At 43.1% G+C, this 20086-nt stretch overlaps 1 protein-coding gene across 2 annotated transcripts in view; it reads right to left on the bottom strand.

Moving 5' to 3' along the window:
• The window catches only part of SASH1 (SAM and SH3 domain containing 1), a 124368-nt gene extending 104730 nt beyond the window's left edge, over positions 1 to 19638 (bottom strand). For both annotated transcript variants that reach the window (XM_086744717.1, XM_086744718.1), the window contains exon 1: positions 19507 to 19638. In XM_086744717.1, the coding sequence (XP_086600843.1) occupies positions 19507 to 19608 (102 nt within the window). In that variant the 5' untranslated portion in view covers positions 19609 to 19638. The remainder of the gene's footprint in view (positions 1 to 19506) is intronic.
• Positions 19639 to 20086: the final 448 nt, after the last annotated feature.

Here is a 20086-nt window from a genome sequence, read left to right as displayed (position 1 = left end):
AAAGAAAAGTTGGAATGATTTGACACTTATTATAAAGTTAGGATTTATCGGTCACTGCACATCAGTTAGCGTAACGTGCCGGCAGAATCCTGTGTAGTTGACATCTAAAAATGTAAAGGAGAAAAATGTCTTGTGAATGCACTCTGGCAATAAAATTAAATAAAAATGCATTCATATTTTAATAATAGTAATAAAATAAAAATACTGTTAGCTAAGGAGGAATAATGGACTTATACTAAGTTACGTATACATATCATGAACATGCGTATGGACCTAAACACTAGACACTGGCACAAGCATACGTACTTTCCACATAAATCTCCATGCAGAATAAGAGTTTTAGAAAAAGTTACCAAAAATACAACTATTTGAGTACGTACTTTTTTATCTCAGGTTCTGAAAAATGCATTACAAAACTGCATATTCTAGCATATCTCCTTCCTATTCCAGTAGATGTCAGGAATGTTAGGAAAGAGGACGTGATTATCAGATACATGTGCTCACTCTCCAAACACTGGGTGAAATTCATTTGTGAGATTCAACTGCATGAATCTCAAAAATGTAAAAAAAAACCCCGGTGTGCACGCTACAAGCCAGTTTGGTCAGCAAGACAGATGGGTCTCCATCTGCACATGGCAGTGCAGATTGCAGCACACAATGCAGCTATACAAGTTCCTGACTTAAAAACTACTCCAGCTATGCCCACAGCACATAGGGAGGGAGGCTAGGAACAGGTCAGAAACTAGGAGGGGAAAAAAAAAAAAAAATACAGCTTTTTGCTATGAAAGTATGAATGTCTATGGGAAAGGGCACAGACGAAAGGAAGATGCTCTTTCACAATGCTTTGCAATCATGCCCTGGCGAAGGCATGTTTTTGACCTTTGCAGTCCAAGAAAAAAAAAAAAATCAATTTCCGTGCCTGAAACACAGGACTACTGTGTGGAGAGTCACTGTAAATATTAGCAACTTATTTCTGGCAGTCAGTTCTTAACAGGGCCGCCTACCAAAAATTTGTGGAACACGATTCTGCATTTCAATAATACCTTTGGTTTGGATAGCTGTAAGAAGTACAGAAATGAAAGCCAGAATGTGGGCCAGATCAAACAAGCTGGTTCAGGGAAGGGAGAGGGGTAACAGGGAGGAGGGACCAAAGAAGTGGTGAAATGAGAACATCTGCTGAATAGAGACATGGTTGTGGCTCATAACATACTATTTTCAACAGGACTTCATCTATGTAGCACACATCTTGTGATATGTTTAAAGTTAAGCAGAACTAGCTTACCTAGAAAGCAAGAGATGCTCAGATTTATATGGGACAACTCTGAGTACCACTCCTTTTTAGGTATTTTCCCTAATGTGGGCTCATAGAAGCTCAAGGAACTTCTGCATCCTTCACTAGTCAACCTTGGACTGGCAGCTCACCTTCCTGCACTACAAAATACACCAATTCAGGCTTCAGGTGATCAATCTGAGAGTTACACTGTATTTCGTGTTCCTCCACAGTTCTTTCTAAGGACGCAGTTTTAAATCAGAACCAAACTTTTTCAAAACAGAAGAGTTAAATCTGTCTGTACCTTTCTGGCTAGGGCTTGCATCTCCCTTTGCTACAGTAATACAGACTCATAAAAGGAGGACAGCCACCTGTACGAAAACCTGCAGAGCTTCATGATAATTGTATCTGTTACACATTTCTGACCCTCTTACCTGTCCCTTGCTAGGGATCTATTTCTGCCTCGAATAAGGCTGATGTTTGTTCTCCGGCTTAGCTTCAAAATGGTTGCCATTAAAAATAAACCCAACAAACTGCTAGAGAAATGTTCCCTTCTTTTCCTAGGGCTCAGAAAGGACAATCTTCCATTCAGCAGAAGTAACAATTCCACTATCCATGAAGTGACAGGTTCAAAGTCTGTCTTGACAGTCAGCAGGGTCAGAAATGTGAATGAGACAGAGGCACGAGGCCAGGCAGCCCAGCGCTTGCCTTGATATTCAGGGCAAGGCATAAAATACTCAGTGTACAAGTCATGACATTTTTATATTGAGAACAGCTATTTTAGAGGATGCTGAAGGGTCGTCATGGTTCCCTTGACCTCTCTATATAGCTGGACACTATGAGAACAAAGAGAACATATAGATCAGACTCATTCAATGGAAGACTTTCCATTAATTTTTATTTTATGTGAGGGTTGAGTCACTAAGCTATGCGACTTTACAGACAGAGTTACGAAAATAGATCTAATAAAACTGTGACAAGCTCTGTGCAGCATAGCTAAACCAGTTCTAGATTCTGTACAATAAGCAGAACGCACAATGGTACAGTTTGATATAAAAGCTTTTGCAGCCATTATCTGAAAAAAACTGGTACAGCTCACTGAGTTCAGAGCAGTCACTGTAGACCCAGAAACTTTATATCAAACCACACAGTTATGTAATCTTTCTCTAATATATATAAAACCTTACCCTATCTTTACATCAAAACAAACTCTTCTTCTTTTCAAAATTCTGCCAATAAAGCATTTCCTTCACCATCAGCACCATCATCTTTTTGCCCTCACTTTTCACTGTAAAGGTCTAACTGAAGAAGGTCTAACAAAGCATCTCTGGAAAAGCATTCTGAATGTGATATATGTTTTTCCCTTTGTAAATTAAAATTGATTTGAAAGCACACTACTGGGATCCCTCTCTCTGGCATGCAACCAAGGAAGTCCCCTATGTTAAAAATAAAAATATATGTGTGTGTTTATATATATATATACACACACACTAACAAAAAAGTTTTATCTATGCAGATGTACATTCCAACATACTTTAAAAGTGAGTATTTATCACAAGTAGAACCAGCTCTTTCACATGCTCATTAACTTGACAGACAAGATTACACGCAAATTTTATTCATGAAAAGTTAGTTCAAAGCACCTTTAACGTCCAGCTTCCCTAATAACAATATATTATCTTCTATCCTCCTTTCCCGGAGGTGATCTGCACTAAGCTCATCAAAATGTAACTTAAAACTCTTGTCTGCTCTGATACCTGCCAGGCCACCACTACCCACCCGGCCGGTCAGCAGTCAGGCACAGGTTATCATTGCCAGCTTGTAAAGCAGAATAAGTTAACAACTCCTTAAGCCATGTAATAGCTGCACCTGACATCAGCTCTCATTGGTTTTCTTTCCCTTGCTCTCGCTGCCTCCTCCTTTTGCACACTGTGTTTGCTGAGACCTTTTCTCAAATTGCGTGGAAATGTGCTCTTCATGCACACCAGCTGCAGTGGGCTTCTATCCTGATACTTGGAGCAGAAACAAATGGTAAACAGAGGAATGGCAAGAATGAAGAAATGAACATCTATGTGATTAAAGCCATCTATGTGATTTCCCCATCCCTGGAAACATTCAAGGCCAGGTTGGACAGGGCTCTGAGCAACCTGATCTGGTTGGAGATGTCCCTGCTCCTTGCAGGGGGCTTGGACTAGATGACCTTTGAAGGTCCCTTCCAACCCTAAGCATTCTATGATTCTAAAGCACCATTAAGGAGATGGAGATTAATTTCTTGTTTCAGATGCAGGAAGTTTAGGAGATGTTATGGAGTGGCTTCCTGTTCGAGATCAGTTAGAGTCTAATGAAGTAGATACACAAAAGCCAAACATCTTAAGTAGACGATGAAATAAATCTTTATCGCAGTGAACTGGCCATATCAACTGCAACAGTGATGGAGGTCTCATTAAAATCCGTGTCATTTCTTTATATATAGTAGCAACATATTAGGATAAAAACAAATCTTCTGTGACAGTCTGGGTTTACATAACTGAGGTGTGAGCAACTCACTAAAATAGTAGCCTCAGAAAAACAAACAGAAAACATGCAAAGAAAAAAAAAGCAAATAAAAACCAGTTTGGATATTTAAAGAAAAACTGAGAAGACAACAGTATCTCAGGACAACTGCATACGCTCAGCATGTGCGGTTTATAGTGTTTCCCAAGGTGCTAGAGTTGTACGGTAGATGCAGAGAAAGCAAACTTTGGTCATGTTTCTGTCCCAGTTTTACTACAAAAGGCATAGTCAAAACTGATTTTTACTTTACACTAGTAGTCAGTAAGGGGCATTTCGTCGTAGATGGACATATTGGTAAAACACAATAAAACAATAAGACGCACTAATCTAAGTCAACGAACCAAAAGGCACTGAAATCCTATTTAACAATGATTCCACCGCATGAAATTCCGATTTCAATTTTCAACTGAGGGGGAAAAATAAAGTCTGAAACTACTGTAAAATAAGAGTTTCACTAAGAACACACTCTTACGAGTACGCTGAGAAGTATCAGAAGGGTGATTTTATTTTAGGAATAGGCAATTATTTTTTCTACTGTTTTTGCAACTCTATGTATCTGTAAGTCGATCTCCATACATAAACGATATCCAAAATATTAATACCATCTACTGGTACACTAATAGTCTGCTCCTAGATGGGATTTTATTCTGACCTTTTATCCTTTAAATTAAGTACATTGTCAACATCATAAAACAGTAAGGAAAGCACTTACTAAACTTTGGATTTGTGATTCTCTATTGCATCAACACAGGGCAGTAAAACCTTTATAGCACCCTATATCCTACATATTTACTGTGCAAGTTATTTCTTGCCTGAGACACAACATACACAGGTTTTTCACAGGTATATCCATAAGGGGCATATATATAATTGTCACCACACTACCCAAGGCAAAACAGTTGCTTGTTTAGTAAAATAATTCTTCATCCAGTTTGGTGGTCCCCAAATAAGTTTCTCCAAATAAAATGCACTAAATTTGTTTTGGCCTAGGAAGTGTTTATTTTTCTTTTTTCCCCCAACACTAAGAAGCTCTTACAATCTGTAATTTCTTTGCAGAAGAAATGGCATTTCATTCTGCCTTGTGCTAAGTGTGTCGGTAGAAAAACCATAGGGACAGCAACAAGTACCTACTCTGACCTTTGTACCTCTCTACTCAAATATTTTTCCAGCGTCACGGTAGCAAGAATAACTATCTTAAACTTTGCCATGCCTTTCACCAGGACAGTTTAGCACAAGCAGGACAAACCTTGCCCAGAAAAAGCAAAGTTGACTCTAAGAAACTTCTTATCCTTCTTTCTGTGTTTGCCCTGCTCCTCTCCTTTCCTTCTTCAGGGTACCACTGTGTGCCCCTCACCCCTTTTTTTCTCCTTCTCTGGGTTTGGAATTTCTCCACCCACCCTCTTCAGGAGCCAGACCTGAGATCCTGAACAGGTCGCCTGCCTCGCCCTCCTTAAGGACTGCGGCTTCCCCCAGCCCACTAGAAAAACGACAGTACTGGCTTCAAGGATGCACCGATAAAGGAGGAGAGCATTCCATGCCTTCCCTAATTTCTCACCACCTCAGCAGTTGAATTGTGCACCAGGACCTTCCCCCTACCAACAATTATCAGAGAGCAGAGGAGACATCACAGCCCTCTCCTGCTCTGCCCAGGAAAGTCCAGCAGTAATGCTGGTTTCTTCCAGGTTTCTTCCAGTTGGGCAAGCCAATCGCCTCACCTGCACTTACACGGCAAGAGGTATGGGGCAGCATTACACCTTTATTCACGCAGCACCAATGAGCATCCCGATGTAGAGATGCTATTATGAAGCTGGATGTGACAGTAAGCACAATTATTTATTTCTCCATGTGCTATCTATGACCCTAATTTCCAGAAGACAGGCACTCTCATGCTATCCATGTGAAGGTTCTGGAAAGCAGGAAAGGGAATCTTGGAGAATCTGCCTTCACCCCAAAATCGAGTTATACAACATGTGAAAAAAACCCACTGTTCTGCACATCAAGGCGTGCAGAAGGATCTCTCTTTTGTTGTGGGAGTAGATACGGAAATTTGTTATCCTGGTTGCTGTGCCCAGCGATACAGGATACTGTGTGCCCTAGAGATGCAGCCCCTTGATTTATGGCTGCGAGCGCAGAGGGCAGCCTACCTGTCAGCTGTGGAAAACCAGAACGCTGACATTTAAACTGCTTTCTCAAACTCCGTTATACTTCTATTTTTTTCCTGCTAGAAATTCAGCAGCTTGGAATCTGAAGGATACACCCAACACTTTTGCGTATCCAAGGTCTAACCTTGCCTTCACTCCTACCGCTTCCTGATGGGGATGTCTTTTACCAGGAAAGGAAACAACCATAACTGAGCATGGCAGCAGTCCATGTTTCCCCATGTAATCTCAGCAGCAGCAGCAATGGTTTCCTGTAGCTCCCATAAGCAGGCTGCGCTCAGGCCCTCTAGCACCGAGGCCACCCATCCCGCCTGCCCACGCTCCCCCTGGAAACCCTCGCTGCTGCAGGGACCAGGTGCCCAGCGCTGGCACATGCACAAAGGGGTTCCCAGTCTTTGGTGGCACTAATAAACCAGCTTAAATAGACACCCCGCATTCAGATGAATAATATAAAACCAGAAAGACTGACTCTGACCTGAAGCACTTTGGTGAAGCCTCAGCTTTTGACTCTAACAGAGGTATGGCACCGTTCACACACACTCTCAACCACCGTAGGTAGCACGCAGAGAAACTAAATATAAAGCTGCTCATGCAAAACTTCATAGCGCTGGGCACAGGTTTTTTATCGCCTTAACTAAGCATCTTGAAGTCTCTTTGGAGAGTGTTTTATTTAGGAGCAGTAATACACAGTTATCAGGGGGTCAGTTCATTTAATTAAGTTGAATACAATTACACTCCAGTGGGTCCTAAAAACGTAAGAATCTATTTAAATATTATTTAGATGCGTATCTTTTAACTACCACAGACTGCACAGGGCTTCGTGTTTATATCAATTAGGGATATCAACCTAGCAATAAGAACTCTATCTCCTGCCAGGTTTTATTCCTTTCTACTCTGGGATCGTGTATTTATTTGCTCATTTCTCTTTCTCTGTGTACAGTGAAGATGGGCTTTTTGCGTTCCTGTGTGCTCGTATTGCTTCATCGTTGCCAAAGCGCTTCCTAATTAAGCTAAACAGGCCTCCTACCCAAATAAGAGCAAAATATTTCTGCTTACCTACAGAGCAAATCCTACAGAGGCTGGGCTTGAATGAATGTCTGGTTGCCGTACCTCCCAGGTGTTCCAAACACGTATTTCTCTAGAGGGGCAACGCATCTACAGGAGCCCCCCAACAAGCAGGACGCTATGTGCTTGTTTCAGGGAAGCGCTTAAGCCCGTGGGTGCTGTCAGTCCAGTGGCTCTGCCCACTGATAACAGATGTTGCTTTTACTGGAGACTGAATGCATTACTTAAGCATTGCACATCACAGAGATGCACCTCAAACTGAAGCATAAACGAATCTGAAGAGCCCCACAGGGCTAAAGAGAACATAAAGAGCAGAAGCTGGCAGAACCTCAGAGTCAACAAAGCTCATAAAAAAAATTCTGTGTCTCTACAAAACCCAGCAGCTGGTTCTGAACCACAGCCTGAAAGACAACAACTGTTGATAAAGACACTTGGACTTGGAGGGTAAGCTAAGTTCTCACTTGAGCAACCTCTCTATGCATAGCAACTTGAACATCAAAAGGAGAGCATCCTGCTAACTAACCATTTGTCAGGAGAGAGTTGTCATGCCAAAGAAAAACATCTCACCTAGCTGCAAAAGTGACTAAAATACGAGAAGAAAGTATCAGATTGAAGGAGTTTCCCCACAGACTCTGCTTCTGAGATGAAAGACAAGACTGCAGTCTCCAGGGAACACCAAACCATGAACCCAGCAACAGCGGCAGGACAACCTAGGTACCAGGATGCATCTGGAGCGCCAAAAAGCAGCAGGGAGCTCCCTGAGCAAAAGGAAGATGTTACACCACTTTCCACAATATGCATCATTATCAGTTTCAAATCAAAGGATGTGCTGTAAATAAGCTGCCTCATGCATAAAGAATCAGGACTTGAAGGGAAACAAAGTTTTTGCTGTATGACTCTCTCTCAAGGAGAATCGCATATTTTCAGATGTGGAGATCTCTTCAAAGCTTGAGAGATACAACTCAAAATGCAAAGGCTGGTTCAGAATGAGTTACCTGTGAACAGGCAGTCTGAGCATCAGACTGTCTCCAGCAAAACAGTAAATGGCACTCTCATCCTCAGCCTGTTTTAGCTAACCAGACCTCTGCTACAAATTACCCATTCGAAGCATCTACTGGCAATACCTGAATGGTGTAATTTTACATGATGCATATGCACACCGATGGTTACCCACCTATAGTCTGTATTTGTCTGTAAGCAACAGCAAAACAAGGTGCAACCACGAGACATGAACGCTTACTTTGCACTCTGATATTCCTACTCAGCACCCAAAGTGAGCCCTGTCATTTGTGAACCTGGCTTAAATCTCCATTATTTACTTCCCACATGCTCCCTGCCTGTCCACACCGTTCAGCCACCTCCTCTGGGCCTCCCCGAAGCCAGCCTGCGTGCTGACCTTCCCCTGCCAAGGTCCCGGTGCGTGCTTCAGCCATTTCCTGCCGTGAAGGCGGCAATTCTTCCTTTCACATGATCCTCCTAAATCCCTCTTCCTAACAGTTGCAAATTACTCTTCTCAGCTGGGACTCTTTTCACATTTCTAGCCCCAGAAAAACAATTCTGGATACTGAGTCACTGCACCTCCATCCCTTGTCATCCTCCGTTTCCTCTTTAGATAAGACGGATTTTCCTAAGAGAGGCATGAGTCTGGAGAAAAAAAAAATACAAAACAAAACAAAACAAAAGCCCTCATTGGCTTTTTTTTTTTTTTTACTTTTTTTTTTAAACTGCTCAAACCCACACAGCAACAGATCTACCTAACACAGACAGAAAGGCCAGACAGGAGCTAACATAACTTTTTACCCCCTTCTCCTCTCTTTTTCATGGCCATTTACAAAATAAATAACCATCTGTAAGCATTTTGCAGTAGTTGTAATTAGGTTGGCAGGTGAAAAATAAGAATTTGTACAATCTTTTGTATTCTAAGTACATTTGAGATGAGGATTAAAAACCGCAAGTAACTTGGCAAAGATTACTTGAAAAAAGTACTGTTCCATCAGAGGGAAAAAAGCCATAGCGAGAACATCCACCTCTTTCTTTTCTCGCAGTTTTGGTAATCAGGAACTCAACCTCCACACTGACCAAACCCAATGAGACTCATCATGACTAGGTCTGTAACAAGGATATGCAGAAGCATCCCTTTCCCTTCTCATTTATGCATGAACACACACCATATGTGGTAGGAAACTATTCTTCATCGTCACGCCAATATTTTGATTAGGTCCTTGACCTTATGTTCTCTGTTAACTTCCTGAGTTTAGATAGCTATCATGCAAAGCTTAGGTTTTACAAAGTTTATCCATCTGCACGTATATACTCCTGGACACAAAATCTAAACAATACATTGCTGGATCTGGGCTGAGCAAGAAACTATACCTCACCGAGCTGACGCATCCCAGTATCCCTTCAAATTTGGCACAAAACAGAACATGCCGCCCTCCTGGAGAGGGATGACACAGGATCTACTCCATTTCATGCCTCACTGCAAAATGTTCAGAATAAAGGTAGCAGTAATTAAAGAGGAAAACAGAATTTTTAAGGATTGACAACCATTTTGCACTACCTACAACTGAGCAGTCTCCACTGATGAAACAAGAAATAAAACAGACCTTTCCCGAAAACATCTCCAAACAACGAACAGGATACATTATCGTAAAATAAAATATAATGAAAAATACGCATCTTTCAATTTTTTGTTTGTACAGTGCACAGCAAGGAAGGTGGGAACTTCCACATACAAGCTGAAACACTGACAGAAATTTGGATAATTAAGAAGACACACCAGAAATTGCCATTTTCCTCAATAATGAAAATCTCAGAGAAAAGTATGATATGTAAAAAAACATAGACAAAAATGTCCAAAGAATTTGTCATGTACGAAGATTCACAACATGCCCCGCCAGCAGAAAATATGCCTTTACTCAGCCCTTTTTCTCCAGTGAAATTAAAGCAGACAGACTCAAGGAAACACATCCAACGCAGGGAGAGATGCCTGCTCTTGCAATCACATCAGTGCCTGCGCACCTTCACCGCAGTACCTGGAGCTAACTCTGCTGTCAACATTTTTCAAGGAATATAAGCAGCCTGGGAGCAGCCTGCTTTTAGTTCCACCAAAATCAGTAGCAAATCTCAAGGGACCTCGGGGAAAGCAGAAACACAGCTTCTGTGTTGGAGATCACCCACTGCATTTGCTGTGCTGAAAAAAAACCACAAACACAAAAACATTTATATGCCACAGATACAGCAAAACAGAAATACCTGTTCTGAGTCTAATTAGTTCTCTGTCTGACAAGAAGCGTCATCTAAATCCAATGATGGACAGGTCAGAAAACAGCCAACACGGCTTAGTGCCACAGGCACCAGCATCCCTGTTGCATCACCCATCAGCTGCTGTGTTTCCTGGTATCCTCAATGTAACCGTTGACCATGAGCTTCTGATTGCTTGCTCGACTGGAAATTTCCTCATCTTACTTTTTCTTTGTTTGTTTTGAAATACAGGATCTTTAATTAATCCTCTGATAAAACATTGCATATGGTAATCTGTTCTCTTCAACTTTTATATAAAACATGACACAATCCCACAACACACTCCGAAGCACTGAGGTTTTGAAGCATAAACATATAGTCATCTTGAAGATGGATACTTGAAGGCTGAAACCATGACTGACATACAACATGCAGTCTGCCCCCACCTTTTCCCATTTTACATTGGTTATTTATGAATTCTAAGGCGGGAAAGAAGCCTAACAATGGAGTGGAAATCACAATCTGCAAGTTGTGGTATGTATTCTATGTGAATACAAATACACTTGTGTATAAAGCAGAATTTTTCCTATTTCACAAAGTACACATTTCAGTTTAAATGCAAAGCATTTACTGTCTACTTTCAGAGTTATTGCGCTAAGCTGGCCAACCACTAAAAGCTCCAGAACTCATAAGTATTAAAAAATATTCTGTATAACTGAAGGCTATGTTTAAGTCTATACAGTGATATTGGTAATAATATGAAATATGTCTAACAGAGATGGTGAAAAGAGCCTGAATTTAGCAGTCAAAAATAAGTATCTTCAATTTGCACTTCATCCCCAGGATTGCACTAGAAAATTACGGTGTAAAAAACCCTTTCAGCTGAGTTGGAATACACAGGAAGCTCCTGCTGGTAGACTGCAAGCACAAAATCCAAAGAGGACGAATGTGTTTCAGAACTGTAACAGATACAGATAAACAGAGATAATAAACATAGACAGAACACAAACATCCAGGCATCTTCACAGTTGTAAACACATAAAAACCACAGGTTCTACAGCAGTATCGTATCAATTCTGGAGGTACGTGTTATGACCGGTAAGATTATTCTGGCAAGCAAAATACCTTAAGAGCCTAAAATGCCTTTTTCCTGAAGTGCAGAGTAATGCTATGCAATCAGCCCTAGCACATGTTTCCACCCGGGCTCCAGCTGTTGGATGTACACTCACTGAAACAACTTTTTAAAGTGCCACTGTGGTGCAATGAGCTCTCATGATATAAGTGCTCTCAAATCTATTTTTCCTCCATCGAGTTAGACCGGGGTTACAGTCAAGCAGAGAGCAAGCTCTGCACAGCAGGGCTGACTTGGTGCTGGCACTGAAAGGACCAGGAGGCTCAACTCATCTGAACTTGTGAAGGAATCACAAAAGTTGCTTTTTGCTTTCTTGTTCAAAGCCTACAGGCCACACACTGCTCCAGTATAAATAAACTTTGTGCCTTAGGCTCACGAAGCTTTTATGTAAACAGGGCAGAAATTAGATCCTTTATCTTTGGTTCTTTTCTTCATCTTTTGTTTCCATCATACCCACCAGCACTGCACAAAGCACGTTCAGTTGCAAACAAGGAGGTTAGGAACGTCCAGCGATCAAGATATTGCTCATGTACTCTTCATTTAACATCATAACAAGGATGGTACTGTTTTCACCATCACCTGTTGACTCTCGTCATGCCCACTGCAAAGCTTTCAAAGTATTACTTTTATTATCGCATTAAATGGTCACCTAATCTCCTTTACACATTCCCACACATAAAGAATATACTGAAGGTGGAGAACACTGTGATATGAAATTCCAGTATGCTGTTACCAAAAAGCACTGTGCAGCATCGTAAATACAGTGGCAGTAATGAAACAGAAAAGGATGTATTTATATTCCTGATAATTATACTATCATGCTTGTAAGCTCCAATGGGCGTGTTTTCCCCTGCACATAACAACCATCTTTTCTCCACCTGGAGGCCTGACCATGTAAATTGATGTCAGTAGCATCCCCCTGTGTTCATGCAGCGCCACAGAGATGCCGAATCAGCAAAAGCTGACGGGCTTGTAACAGAGCAGACCCGCGACAGCACTTCAACCAGATCACACTCAGGTCGCAACACGGATGTTGGGAACTCTTCATAGGTGTGGTGGAACAAAACCAGGACAATAGGAAACATTCTTCTAGAACTAGTACGTAGCCCAAAAATGCATATCCAGGCATGACAAAAACTTGAACCATTAAGTATTTTATTATACTAGTATTAGTTCAAATAAAAATAGTACAGTATAACTTTGCACTTCAAAACACGGCAGCACACAAGAAAGGTCTGCAGTTACTGCAAACTAGGAAAAAAATTCCCCTCACCTCAAGAAGATCAAAGCAGAGCCAGTGTGCCTGCACCTGACCCACTCCACAGCTACTGCACTGCGGTGGGGGCAGTTCCTTTTATTTTTAGAGTACTTATTTTCCATAATGGAAATCTGTGTTGTGAACTCCGGGGTTTGATCACGTTTCAGTGAACTGCGTTGTAACTTCTTTCTGCCAATGGACAGTTAAGTCTTTTGATGACAGTGAGAAATAAAAGCCCTTCATATCTCTATCTAATCACACAATACATGCCTACATACTTCTTTGATGGAGAACATACTTTTACAGTAGAAATTTCATTTTCACTGTAAACTTGCACACATTAAACCCAGTTCCATCCTTTTGCTTATTTCCTCATGAAACACCTGGGAATCCAAATTATTGCAAAACCACCCCAGTGTTCCTACAGTCACAACAACCATCTTCCTCCTCCTCTTCCTCCCACCATCAATAATGGCAACAGACAAAGCAGCAGGTTCATTAGTCACCGCCTACATCACGCAATCACAAAGAGGAAAATTCTCAACAGCACTTTAAATTAAAACAGGTATTGTAACAAATCACTTTGCTGGACCATTTACAAAGTAATTCTGACTCATCCTGACCTCCTAAAGCCAGAGCACAACGTGTGCTCCGCAATCGTGAACACTGTGACAACGGGATAAGCGGGAAAGGAGAATTCCTTCAGGCAGCAGCACAGGCTAAGTTACAGCCTGACACTGCAAATGATGGAGGGAGATGTGGGAAGGCAGAGGCAGCAGGGCTGGATGCAGTGGCACCCTCTCCTCCACCGTGCCATCTTTGGAGGGGAAAGAAATCCTGAACGAGTCGAGCCCAGGGTTAAAGCTGGACAGGTTCAACCGAGGTCTGGAAGGAGAGGGAAGTCCTTTCTCCCCTCTCACTCCAGCTCCCTTAACCCCAGACACTGCCCGTTTCGTCCATCCCTTGGCCCCATGGTAAGTCCAGCAGCGACTCCACTCTCTGCTCAGCTCACACAGCTTAATTCCTCTGCTCCTCTGCTTGCACAGCATCTCATGCAATCAGGACTAATTTACATCCATTTCTCAATAGCATCAGATAACTTAGATTAATTATTATCTAATTCCATAAAATGTCATTTGCTCTGAGATATACCTAAAATAAGTTTTTCACCTGACTATAAAAAACAGTAACCAGCATGATACATTGCATTCAACATAATAAAATCCCTTTAAGTGCACACTGTCCCTCAAGCGCAACACTTTTCATTTTCCATACAAATTTTCACATTTTCTTTCTGTTTAGAGACTGCCATTTTCTCATATCCCCAAAAGGAAGGAGGTATCATTACAGGCAGATTCTTTTATTCTACTGTTCTTAAAAGACAGAGCAAGCCTGGCTGATTTGCTTTCAAAATGTGAACAAATATGAGGAAAAAGAGTATTTACAAGTATTGATAATGGAGCCAGTATTCACAGCAAACCAACACAATGGAAAATAAAGTTGTATCACAAAGACTAAAGTTTAGCTTTAATTTATCATTATTCTCTAGTAAGCAGCAGTTCATAGCAGACAAAGAACAGGTATAAAAAAATCTTCCCTATTTTTTCATCTGCAATTCAAAGGCCAAGGAATTCAGAGTTTCCTTTCAAGAAAGAATGAAGAGGACACCAGAACCAAAATATCTTATCATTTCTGACTGCACAGCATCTTGTGGGGACTCGACCCTCTGATGGAGACATCTGTTTTATATGACCTGACATACAAGAAAAAGCCTAGACCAAAGGTTATCTCTATGAGCTGTCTTTCTTCATAAAGGGATTAGCGTTGCTAGGTGTAACATGGCACAGAGAGGGAAAGGAGATGCAACAGGTTAAGTTTAAAATATAAAATTGAATCCAGCACTTAAACTGACAGTAAGTCACTCTCTGTTTTGATTTCTTTATTTGAAAGCGAAGTATACATCACAGTTTTGTAAAACAGAAAAAACAATACCTGCTAGTTTGAAAAGCAGAGGCCAGGCCTTCTGGGTTTATCCTTACTGTCGCAGCTGGGATGTGCTTTCAAAATGCAATCCAAAGGAAAAGCCAGAACAAAAGTGTTTTGAATGAGAATGTCCCAAAGTCCTTTCTGAGCTAATTATACAGTGCAACAGCCATTTTGCCAACACGTCAATAAAAATTTTTTTTAAATCCTGAGTATATTGCATTTTCAAATGCATGTTCTACCTGGAGTGGCTATTCAGTTGCCCGTGCTTTTCCAAAGAGCCGTACTGTCAATGGCTTCAGCTGGAGTGGCCTCTCGGTACTAAGCAGACATCAGACACTGGGACAGCAATGGAGTAGAGAGATTTCCACGGGAGGTCACAGCAAATTCATGAAAGTTTAAGGAAGAGCAATCCTGGGAGAAATCTGCAGCTGGTGTGAGCTGCCGCAGCTCCTCCTGGCAGCCCTCTGACTGTTTTTATCAGTCGGCGATCTACTTCCCCGATCTCTCCAGATATTCAGGCTCCCTGGCTTAATATCAAATTCCTGTCCCCAAAGTATGTTAGCCAGTATGTAATTACATGTTATCACAGTAGTACTATCAGCTGGCGTCTCTCTCCTTTTCGGTTTGTTTCTTTATTACTTTGATAAGAAATTCAAATAGTCACTGAAATACAGAGAGTGAGATAGATTACATATGTAAATGTTAGGGCTCCCAGTACAAACCCAAGTGAGCTTCATTATCCTCAAAATATTCTGTTCTCTTTAGCTAACAGGAAATGCTGGGAAAGAACTAGTTTTCTCTTAGAATAACTGCAAAATATTATAAAAAAAAAAGAATTTACTTTTTTTTCCCAGCTCTTATAATTGATTCCATAGTTTGAAACAAGAAACTAGCTATCACTTTGAAACAAAAAGCTGGAAAGACTTCCGATTGCATTGCATCTCTTACAAGCTCCGCTGTGTCTTTTGCATTTTGGCCCTCATAGACAGAAGCTTCTCACACAAACTGACATTTTCTTCAGTGAAATCCCTGCTCTATCAAAACTGATCAGTTTTGTCAGAGATTTCATTAATGTAAGGATTTGACCCAGATACCTGCTCCAGCTATAGTGTGCGCGAAGGAAGAACATCCCATTAACAAGAAAGACACCAGAGTGTCTTCACCACACTAAGGTCAACAGCCCATGTTTTGAAAGCACATCTTCAAAATAATAAAGTTCATGATTTTCACTTCATATTATGATTTGTTCTCAGATCTGATCACATACAAACCTTCAGACTCTCTTGCTATCACCACTATCTATATAGGCGATTCTATGCAAAAAGTAACCCTTTCTATGGTGTTGAGTACTGGGGATGCAGAGAATTTCTGTATTGCTACTCACGATCAACCTACTGCAATCTCCAAAACCTTAATACACTTCCACCATCCATTGTTGCTTTGAAAATTTGCAAATTGTAATTAACCGGTACATTCCAACATGTACTTGCTACAGACTAAGCAAAAGGTTTTAAGTATAATTACGCTATCTATAGCTCCATTAACAGCACAAATAGCTTTGAGGTGCTTATACCACAGCTGCAACTATGCAATATTTCATTAAAATAAGTGCAAAAGGGAAAACCAGCATTTACTTCAGCACAATCCCAGTACAGCTGCAAGCACACTCAATATTTGTCAAGTACAGAGAGGGTTATTATGTGACTTCAAAGTCCATAAAATATGCCACTTATAAGCAGCACTTGAAAAGTATTTGCTTCCCTTCCAGACCTGGGATCTGCCATCACAGGTTCCTGCTAATGAGGTCCTATTTTAAGGAACCTACCTGTATGTACACAAATAATGAAATATACTTATCCACCGAGTGAGAGGGGCTCAATTTATATTGAATCTACCACCTCAGTTGACTACCATGGCCTCTCCTAAACCTGCACCTAGAGGAAACATCACCACAGCCACCACCACCATGTCCCACAACATTTCCAGCTGGACTAGTGGGAGGACGGTGACACCTTCCCCTCCTTCTCCCCACTGCAGCAATTCCTCAGCACGAGGAAAACAGAATCAGGCATTTCATCATTTTTACAAAAAGACAACTTTTTCACCGCAAGGACAGCAAAGCGGCGGAACAGGTTGCACAGTGGGGTTGTGCAGTTCCTGTCCCTGGAGGTTTTCAAGACCTGACTGGATAATATCCCAAGCAACCTCAAATGGCCTCAGAGCTCTCCCTGCTTCAGCTCGAGGTCGGCCTAGATGCCGCCTGAGGTCCTTTCTAACCTGCATCATCTGATAATCATATACTTAAGAATGCAATTTTCTCTCTCCCATCCGATCAACTAACTTTTGATGATCACCTTCTGTCCTCCTTTCATTCTAGTTTTCCCCACCCAAGATCCTGGCTTTTCCCTCCTGCTAGTGCATTCCTGGGGTAGCTTTCAGGCTGCTGCAGGGCCAATCTAGCCAGCCTATCACTGCATCAACTTCTTGGTTCACAGAGCCATTCCCAGTGAATCACTCCAGTGTCTACTGCTGCGCTCCCTAAACGTTTTGGATTAGTAACTACTGTAAATGACCAACCATCTCCAGACTTCCATTTGAAAACCACTAATCTAGGTCACTGTTTGCCTTCTGCAGGAAAGGTTTGAAAGTGACAAAGGTGTACGTACCAAAAAGGCAAGCAGTGAAAAAGGCACTGGAGTTACCTCGTCCTTGCCTTCAGATAAGGACAGAGCACTAAGTAGGTTTATACGCTGTTCATATTGTTATGGCCACAAGTATTGCATATTGTTATACGCTGTTCATATGTTATGGCCACAAGTTGTACCAGAGGAGGTTTAGATTGGACATGAGGAAAAACTTTTTCTCCCAAAGAGTGGTCGGGCACTGGAACGGCCTGCCCAGGGAGGTGGTGGAGTCGCCGTCCCTGGCAGTGTTCAAGAGGCGGCTTGATGAGGAGCCACAAGATATGGTTTAGTAGCTGTGGCAGCAATGGTAGTGGGAAGACGGTTGGACTAGATGATCTTATAGGTCCCATCCAACCATGTGATTCTATGAGGACATATTTTGTAGCCACGAAGACTAGAAACTCTTTTAAAACCTCAAATCTGAGGAAAGTCGACAGCTTGCAGTGAGAAGAACTTCTGTCTTCCCTCAGATACAATGCAACAGTATCTTTTCATATGTGTAATTGTGTTGCAATACAAAACAGGGCAGTAAGGAAAGATAATAGTGCTAGGTGATGTTTGCAACTGATATAAACCAGCAACTTCATAGTTACAAGATGATTCCTTCCTGTAAAACAGATCAACTCTAAGACAAATGACTCGAGCTTAGTTTCATTAGAAGACAAATAATAATTAAACGGCTCTGTTTTTACAGGAAGGAAACTAGCTTGTACAGCCAGAAGAAACCTATTCAAATTATTAGTTGTGTGAGAATCAGATCTTTTTCTGCACTGAGCTCCAGAATGCTAGGCTGTTGGTTTGGCCTCCTCCAACACTCCTTCCCAGGCACCCAACAGCACTTCACTCTCACTAAATGCAGTACTGAAACCTGCCAGAAAAAGAGAGAAAGAGACTGTTCATAAAGTACCAACTGTGTGTGCTCCTTACAAACTGGCAGAACTGACTCTGCTTGCATTCTTAGATTAAAATCACTAACAGTGAAACAGTGTACACAGCCAGGTGCTATTAAAGTGAATGCCATGTCAGTGGAGAATTTCTATGAGGAATAGGAATGATGCAAGTTTTTAGTCTTACTTTAAATATTAACAATAAAGACCACGTGGGGAAAAAAAATGCAGCATAAAATGCTAATTAAATTCTCAGTTCAATTCTGTAACACTTCTGAATTAGATCCTACTGGTTCACCATTCATTACATTCCGCAGCAGTTTTCCATAAGGTATTCCTCATAATATTCCTTAATGTCTATTGGTTAAATGTTAATAACGAAAATTAACAGGCATCAAGCCTATTCATTTGCTTTTAAAATGAAGAATCAGGCACTCCGCTCTTGATTACCACATTCCTGTATCGCTGGAAAACTGCCAGCCTCAGCACATCTATAACGTTAGTATTTGGATTTTTTTTTGCTGAGTGGCAAGTCCTCTGCGGAAATTATCATCTTGCACCTACAGTAAATATTATTCTGCACGCAGAAATACCGAGTGGACTCCTCCCGTGTTTTTACTGTTTGCCATCCGGTCCGTCCTGTCTGCAACGCTACGTGCCCACCAAATTTAATCCCCAGAGCCCCCGGTTTTACCGGGGCCATCCCTTTTGTTTGTAACCAGTGGGTGACGAGGATTAGTCCCGCCTCGGAAGATCACCAGCGCAGAAACTCCACGGGCCGTAACCGAGCAACTCGTTTCCCCCCCCCAAAAAAAACACAACCAAAAAACTTTCGGGAACAGGAGCTCCAAAACCGGGGCGACAGGGCTCACGGGCGGACTTGCCCCCCCCACCCCCCAAAGGAACACGTGCGTGGAACGTAAAGGCAGCGACAAACCCGCCTTTCGCCCAAATTGGAGGGGATCCGCCGGCACGAGAGGAAACAATGCGCCCATTGAGCAGCCTAACCCGGGCGGGTCAACAGCGGCAGGGTCCGCTCCGCGCCGGTAAACAACCCCTGCCCAGCGCTCCCCTCCGCTGACAGCCCAAAACGGCGGGTTAAAGCGACCACCGGCCCCACGCCCGGCTCTGCCCACGGAAGAAAGTTTTCCTGGGAGGCACAAGCCCGCGCTCCAGCCCGGGCAAACCCTCGCAGCAGGTGCCAGGGAGAACCCTGGGTGGGGGGAAACGGATCCCCCCCGAGCCCGAAGCCGGCCCCCGGCCACTCACCAGGATGCCCATCACGTCGGCCCACAGCTGGGCGAACGCCTCCGACGTGCCGCTCTCCGCCGGGGCGGCGGCGGCGGGGCCGCCCGCCTGCTCCCCCTCCATACCCCGGCCCAGCCGCCGGATCAGAGCAGGATCAGCGCCGGCTCCCCACCGCCCCGCCCCACCATGCCATGCCTCGCCTCTCCCCCGCCTCGGCCCGGCCCCGCCGCCGCCACCTCCCCTCTTCAAACTTTGGGCCTGGCGACAGGGCGGGCCGGCGGTGCCACTGCGGCGCGGCGGGGGCGCCCACCCGGCGGCAAAACCCCTCCGTCTCCACCCCCCCACCGTCGCCGGCGGCCGGCCCCGCGCCTCGCACCCCCCGCCTGGCTGTGGGCTCGCCCGGCGCACGCGGCCGTCCCGGGGCGGCCACAAAGGGCCGTCAGCCCCCGGTCCGGTCCCGGCTCCGCGGCGGCCTCCCCGATCCCAAACACCCACAGCTGGCCCCGGGCCCCGGACGTGCGGTCGCCGGGGAGGGGGCAGGACGACTTGTTGCTGACCGGGCTCACCTAACGGCCAAACACCGCTGCGGTCGGGACAAGCC

Source organism: Chlamydotis macqueenii, chromosome 3 (assembly GCF_036417535.1).
Source record: "Chlamydotis macqueenii isolate bChlMac1 chromosome 3, bChlMac1.mat, whole genome shotgun sequence".
NCBI classification, from domain to species: Eukaryota; Metazoa; Chordata; class Aves; order Otidiformes; family Otididae; genus Chlamydotis; species Chlamydotis macqueenii.
This window is presented reverse-complemented; position numbering and strand designations above follow the sequence as displayed.